This window comes from Halyomorpha halys, unplaced genomic scaffold (assembly GCF_000696795.3).
Source record: "Halyomorpha halys isolate HHAL.00 unplaced genomic scaffold, Hhal_1.1 Scaffold214.1, whole genome shotgun sequence".
NCBI classification, from domain to species: Eukaryota; Metazoa; Arthropoda; class Insecta; order Hemiptera; family Pentatomidae; genus Halyomorpha; species Halyomorpha halys.
This window is the reverse complement of record NW_027110944.1, coordinates 943,317-950,153: the sequence shown is the minus strand read 5'-3', so window position 1 is coordinate 950,153 and position 6,837 is coordinate 943,317. Positions and strand designations below refer to the sequence as shown.

Below are 6,837 nucleotides of genomic sequence, written 5' to 3'. Positions count from 1 at the left end.
TATTTATTTATTTATAGGTGTACAGCTACTGTTATAAATTAATATAAGATTCTAGGTACATATGGTAGTTCCTGGGAGAGATATAATAATAATTATTAGAAGAATTAGAACACCAAGACTATTAAAATACAGCATAATATAGTTGATGCAGTCAGGACATTATGCGGAAAAAATGTCCCCTAACAGAATGTTGCAGAGGGATTCTGTTCATATCACCTTAAAGTAATCAATAAGAGGTTTAAAGGGACATATAGTGTAATGAGAGGAAGAAGTGAGGATAGTGCCACTCCCTCCGCATTAAAATATATTAATCAGAAGTAAAATATAAATATTATGTACTTATGCTAACATATTTTACTCAACAAATTTACAGTATTTGTGTATTGTTGTACATGAACATGGCCTTATTATGAAATATTGTAATGAAACAATACCAACCAAATTCTCAATCAGTTGTTATATATTCATCCACATTTTCATAATGAGTAACAGTTTGGAACTTGTAAAATAAATTATATGAAACCCCCAAGGAGAAATAAATTATGATTAAATAAGAAGAGTCTTCAATACATAAATATTTTCTTATTTATCTATGAGCACTCAAATCAATTTTGTTATAAAACTTGATTAGTTGCATAAAATGATTAAGAAAAGACAGTTGGTAATGATTTTTGTAACAATACTGTCAATGGTATAGATTTAGAAAAATAAATTTAAAAATAAAAATAATGATAGTTAATGGATGGGTGGGCACAGTAAAATAACACAAAAAACAGTGAATACTAAATATACATATGATATATAAATATATATATATTTGTATAATGTTCATTATAAATAAAATATATCATTTTAAATAATAGAAAAAAAAAACTGAAAGAGGAAAAATAATTTTATATAAACAAAAAATAAATAAATAAATAACCTTCAAAAATATTATTAAAATAAATCATATAATAACTGCAGTCATATACTGAGAATATTAAAAACATCAATATTAACCTTACTCTCTGTAATTGAAATTTATACATACTTCAAATGTTTAAGAATTAGTATTATCACATCCTTAAACATTAAAAAAAAAAGTTCTTATTTTTAGTTAATAATTTCTGATTCCTAGCCCAAGAAATTGTAGACAATTTTCAAACAAATTAATTGATTGATTCAACTTCTAACACCCAAAACAATAAATATTGCTATTTAAAGATTTAAAAAATATAAAGATCGGTAATGCTCTGGAATTAATTAATCATATGATGATTAAGGAAATGAATACAAAGTTTTCCAAATTTAAACAATTGAAAAAAAAATTAACCCACATCACCATCTTTAATAATTAATTACTTCTAGGAGCTTATATATTTTAGATTAACTCTTTAAGCACAAAAAATATTTTAAGGAAAATTCATAAATATACAAAATTAAAGATTAAATTAGATGATAATGTATCTGCTTTAGCAAAAAATTTAATTTTTCTATGATTCAAAGTTCTGAACACTTATAACAATAAAAAAATATTGGCATAAAATAAAATTTGCTTGGTAGCTCCATATATTAGCCTTAAAAATTGTTACTAATGCATGAAGTAACAAATAATACCTAATACAACAAATTAACAATGGACCAGAATAAAACAACGGACTAGACCATAAAATGTCATACTATACTATAATTTTATATTAAAGTTGAAGAAAATATCTCAGGATTGGTACCAGACAAAACTTGGGGGAGAAGAGGGGGAAAAATAAAATACACTCAACTACTACTTTACTTAAAATATCAGAAAAAATTGTAAAATGGGAAAAATATATTTCATCTACTTTAAACATATTCTATACAGATATAATAGATACTAGTAATATTTGGTAAAGGATTAAATGATTCAAAAAGATGGTACTACACTTAAAGTTTCATGAACAATACATCATGAATTAATAAACCCAATAAAATGTGGAAATAAAATTTGTTTCAGATGCAAACATTTTTTATCCATAATTTCTCAATTTTTTAGTCAATTAATTCATATTTAACTTTTAATTATGCATTAGTTGTAAAATGAGATAAATAATTAAAATGATTTTTTAAAAGTTTAATAAGAATGAAAACAACAAGTGAAATAAACAATAAGCACAAAACATAAGAACAGGGAGGCCCAGTGGGAAAAAACTAGATTCCTAACCAAGTTCAAGTCTGATTTAAAACAATCTATGAATCAACTTAAATTATTTATTTCCAGAGATGCATTATTACTAATAGGTCTATTTTTTTAAAAATATTATTTTGAGATTTTCTTTTAAATCTCTTATTGGAATTTTTTTAAAAATTAGCTAAACTTATATATCTGATATCAACTAACATACAAACCAAAGGAAACATCCATTAATTATATTATTTCAACTCTTGGGCAGAAATGAGTAAAAGGTCAGAAGAACCTCTTGGGTCACAACTGTCCTTCATAAAAAGTGGGCTTTTCCTTTAGTGAATGGAAAATAAAAAGTATCCTAATGCAATCATAGGTCAAACATAAGTATTCTCTTATACATTACTGTACTTCATATCCATCTTGGCATATAGTATAATATATGTTGTTCCAAATGGCTTCAGTTGGCCCCACAAATAGATATGAGGTGATGCAATGAATGATAGTTCCTGAGTTGCTCGGATTATGTTCACATGAAGACGAAGTTTGATCAGCTTATAGCTACTTGACTAATCCTAGCTTTATTTGCATTTAATCACACATCATATGATTTATAATAGTGTTCAAAGTTGAAAATGAACAGGACTTAATAGTGAATCTAGTGTTCTGCATATTAAGGCAATTATAATCCTGTCAAAACTAGAAACAAATATAAAACATATTCATTAACAGATATTCTATTATTATTTTCTGATATAATGGTAGATAGTCATTTTTACCATAAATTATAGAAAATGAATAGTTCCAGCATACAAAACCACTATAGTAAAAGTTAACTGAAAAATATATCACACAAAAACTTACCTAAAATTGTATTCACTCACAAACAATTTGTTACTAAGTTAAAAAACAAAAAACTATATAATTGGTAGATAATGTATATAAATGGTAAGTATATTCAATCTTTCACGGCTAAGCTCATCACACAGAGGAAATTTATAATTCAACCTAATCAATAATCTCTAAAAATAATTTTAAATGACTGGAATTTAATATCTGTTAGACTAGTGATGTTTAAATTTAAAAAATATTATATTCTTATCACAATTTTTCGTAAATAAAATAAATGTTCTAGCAAGGACAATGGACACTAAAAATGTCTTTAATCTGCAAAAAGAGAAAAAAAATATATTCCACTGGTGTGTTTTGAATCTAAATATAGTAAAATAAGAACTAAATTACAAAATCCTATCAGTTTATAAAGCATTTTAAAAATTTTAATTCATAATTATGTTGTAATCTCTACAATATCAGACATTTTCAAAAGTTTTGTGCATAGTGCAACAAACCTATCGTTCATGCTTCATAAAATCATGCTAAAAGTTATAATAAATGTGGCATCATTCCAAGGCCTTAATAATATTGATAAGCTAGAATAAAACTTACTAAAGCAAATCTCTAAAATTAATGTTACATATAATATTTTGCATGTGATTTTTAAAAACCACTTAATGCTAGATACAGGCCTAGAAATATTGCATTTAAATTAAAAATTAGCAAATTACATGACATTTTAATAATCCTAAGATATTAACAAACCTGCTGGGAGATGCTGATTGATTTGCAGTAGACCCTCTTTTGCCAGATGACTTCCCAAACGAGGATGAACTTTTCATGACCTGAATGACAAATAGATAAATTTGTACAACTAAGATTATATATATATATATATATATAAACTAATATAATGCCATTAATTAAATAAAACTAAGAGATGGCTGTACATGCAAATATACCACTGTAATCAATATATCACGTACACATATATATTCAAACGCAAATATATCAGTGTAAATAGGATAATTATGTAAATTCATAAATCTAGCTAATAATGCAGTAATACTCCCTTTTCCTTATTTTAGGCCAAGAGGTTTTTTTTTTTATTCAGTAAAAGTAACTGAAGTAAGGTCAGATTGACAAAGGTCACTTTGGCCAGTTGGCTGAATTTCCTACATATGAAAGGGTGGATATTATACAGGGAAAAAAAAGAAGAAAGTAAGTCACATACTGAGAATGAATATATATATTTTATTTGCAACAATTATAATGTAATATTTATTACTGAAAAAGTTCTGTAGCAACACTGAAACCAGTTACCTCTCAGGATGTTTCCTTCATTAGTCTTAATCTGTTGCTAAGGTAAAATAAAGTTTGTCTAAATAAACTTTAGATAAGAATAATGAAAAAAAACTTATGAGCCATTAGGCAGGGACCAGATTTGAACATGAGTTGGATGTATGAAGAAATTACACTCTTGTTCAATATTTATTGGTTTCCCATACAAATGGTATAGATCAGAAGAGGACCTTAGAATCCCAGTTTACCCCCTATACATGGGGAGAAGAGCCTAATTTAAGAGTCTCAAAGCTAAAAGTGAAGGTTTTATTTTATTTTGTATAAACAGCATGAATGTCAAATTTATTAAGAGATAAAGAAAATATAAAAATAAAATTGTAGTAACCTACCTGGTATTTTAAAAAGTAGTAAACAGTGATTCATTTAAAAATTATTAATAAAAAAGTGTAATAAACTTTGCAGATAAACATTAAAATTTTTTTATCAGTAAAAAATAAGTTATTAACTCAAAAGGGGGGAAAATTGAATACAGTGCAATGGATGTCTGAATAAAATTGCTTCTTTTCCCTTTGCAGGTTCAGACAGCATTATTGAAACATAACAAAATTATTCTATTTTCTTATTCAACAAATGGGTTATATTTTATATTCATTGCTAAAATTTTAGCTCTTTTTATCACTGAATACACTCTTATTTTTAATTTCAAAGATGGACTATGATGTTTTATAAAGTTGAAAATTGTTAAAACTAAAATATTATAAGATTAAAATCCCTTGATGAGAAAATATTAGTTTGCTAGTAAAGTAAAGCAAAATGCTAAAAAGTGAAAAAGAGAATAGAAGGATAGTAATCTAGATTAAGTTAAAACACAAAGAATAAGAAATGAAGGAAAATCAGTAGTAATTTGTAGCATAAGCAAAAATCATAAGAAAAAAATCCACAACAATAGTAAGGAATTCCTAAGTGATAACATGGAACCCAGTATGGGAAAAGAGGGCTGATCAAAAACATGATAAGACAATGCATTCAGAGTTTCTACTGATAACAACAATAATCTTTTATTACACACCTTTCTCCAATGACCACAATCAAGCTCAAATTTACGAACTTCCCACCTACATCTTGGTTTAACTCTCAGTTCAGAGCCGATTACCTTTTAAGGGATACTAAAGATGTTATCAAGTCCAATAACTACCAGTAGAAGCCAACTGTGTAGTTTAGTGATAAAGAAGTGAATAATTTCTTCCAATTTGACATTTGGAGTCAAAACATTTAAGACTGATTCATAGCCTCGTACATATTTTTTAACTTTTTTTTGTTTCTATTTCTTTCATCTTGTTGTTCTATTTGTATTTTGAAGGAATTCTTCGAATTATTATTTTTTAGGCTTCAAACATAACCAACCTTAAGGATTAAACCAAGTAAAAGTACCTTTTATAGAATCTAATTTAACCATTATACTTATTCCCATATTTTTATTGAACCAAAATCTGTTACTTTATTTTGTTCTTTAATACTTTTAATTTATTTTTTCCTCTATTCACAATGGTACTTTTAATCTATTTAATATGTGCTAACAATTAGTTTATACCAACAGTATTCTCCACTTAAAATACTAGAATTTCAGAACAGAAATGTAAAGAGGATGTTATTAATTAGGATAGTAGAAAAGACGTGAAGAGATAGCAGCAGTAGATGAGAAATTTTCTTTAGTTGCTAATGATACCATTGAAGTAAGATGAGATAGGTTAAAATTAAGTATTCAATTTTTTTTTTTTTTTTTTTACCTTGCTTCCTTTTCCTTTACAGTCAGCAATATTGTCCTTACAAGAATTTTGATGGACATTTATCGAGCAATCTAAAAAAAAAAAAAGAACAAATTTAATGCTTCTGAAATATTTATTCAACAAACATTTTGAATTACTAAAAATGGAATAACCAAACAATTGCCCATGAAATTATTAACAAATAGATTCTTTAATACCTAATTATAATAAAATTCTTTATGTGTATAATATATGTATAAATATCATCAGTGGTGAATCTAACAATTTTAATTGCTTGGGGAAGAAAGAGTATGTAAATGTGTTTAGTTTTGATTATCCCACAAGAATTATGAAACATTTAGGTGAAAATCAAAGTTCTCGACGATCATCGGTTAAACATATTAATTTTTTAAGTTATACATCAGGGTTATAAATAAAAAATTGTACTTACAAACTATGGCTGGTATAAATATAAAATCACACCTTTGTTGAAATTGCCTCCATATTGCACAGTACCTATGCTGGTTTGTGTTTTTTTTCTGAAAGATATAGAACCCTAGTTCTAATCCCAGATGATAACCCAAGGTCGAGCCAGGCTGTAGCAATTATTTATTCTGCCACATTAACCATGGATCGACCTTAGAGTCGGGGGAACCTCCTGAGGCAAACCCAGGCTCTAAAAAGTGGGTATCCTAAAATTGGGGGAAGAATCTAGCGGTTGAGCGTGAATCAAATCACCTCCCAGCACAACCTCTGGTTTAGTAATAGTACTTCCTTACAAAGTATTGTTGTAGT

The 6,837-nt window shown here is 26.9% G+C and overlaps 1 protein-coding gene across 7 annotated transcripts in view; it reads right to left on the bottom strand.

Moving 5' to 3' along the window:
- cyst (rho guanine nucleotide exchange factor 18 cysts) overlaps window positions 1-6,837 on the bottom strand; it is a 168,338-nt gene that overhangs the window by 85,936 nt on the left and 75,565 nt on the right. For all 7 annotated transcript variants that reach the window (XM_014418966.2, XM_014418963.2, XM_014418965.2 and 4 more), the window contains 2 exons: window positions 6,064-6,134; window positions 3,740-3,819 (listed from right to left, as the gene is read on the bottom strand). In XM_014418966.2, coding sequence (XP_014274452.1) covers window positions 3,740-3,819; window positions 6,064-6,134 — 151 coding nt within the window. The remainder of the gene's footprint in view (window positions 1-3,739; window positions 3,820-6,063; window positions 6,135-6,837) is intronic.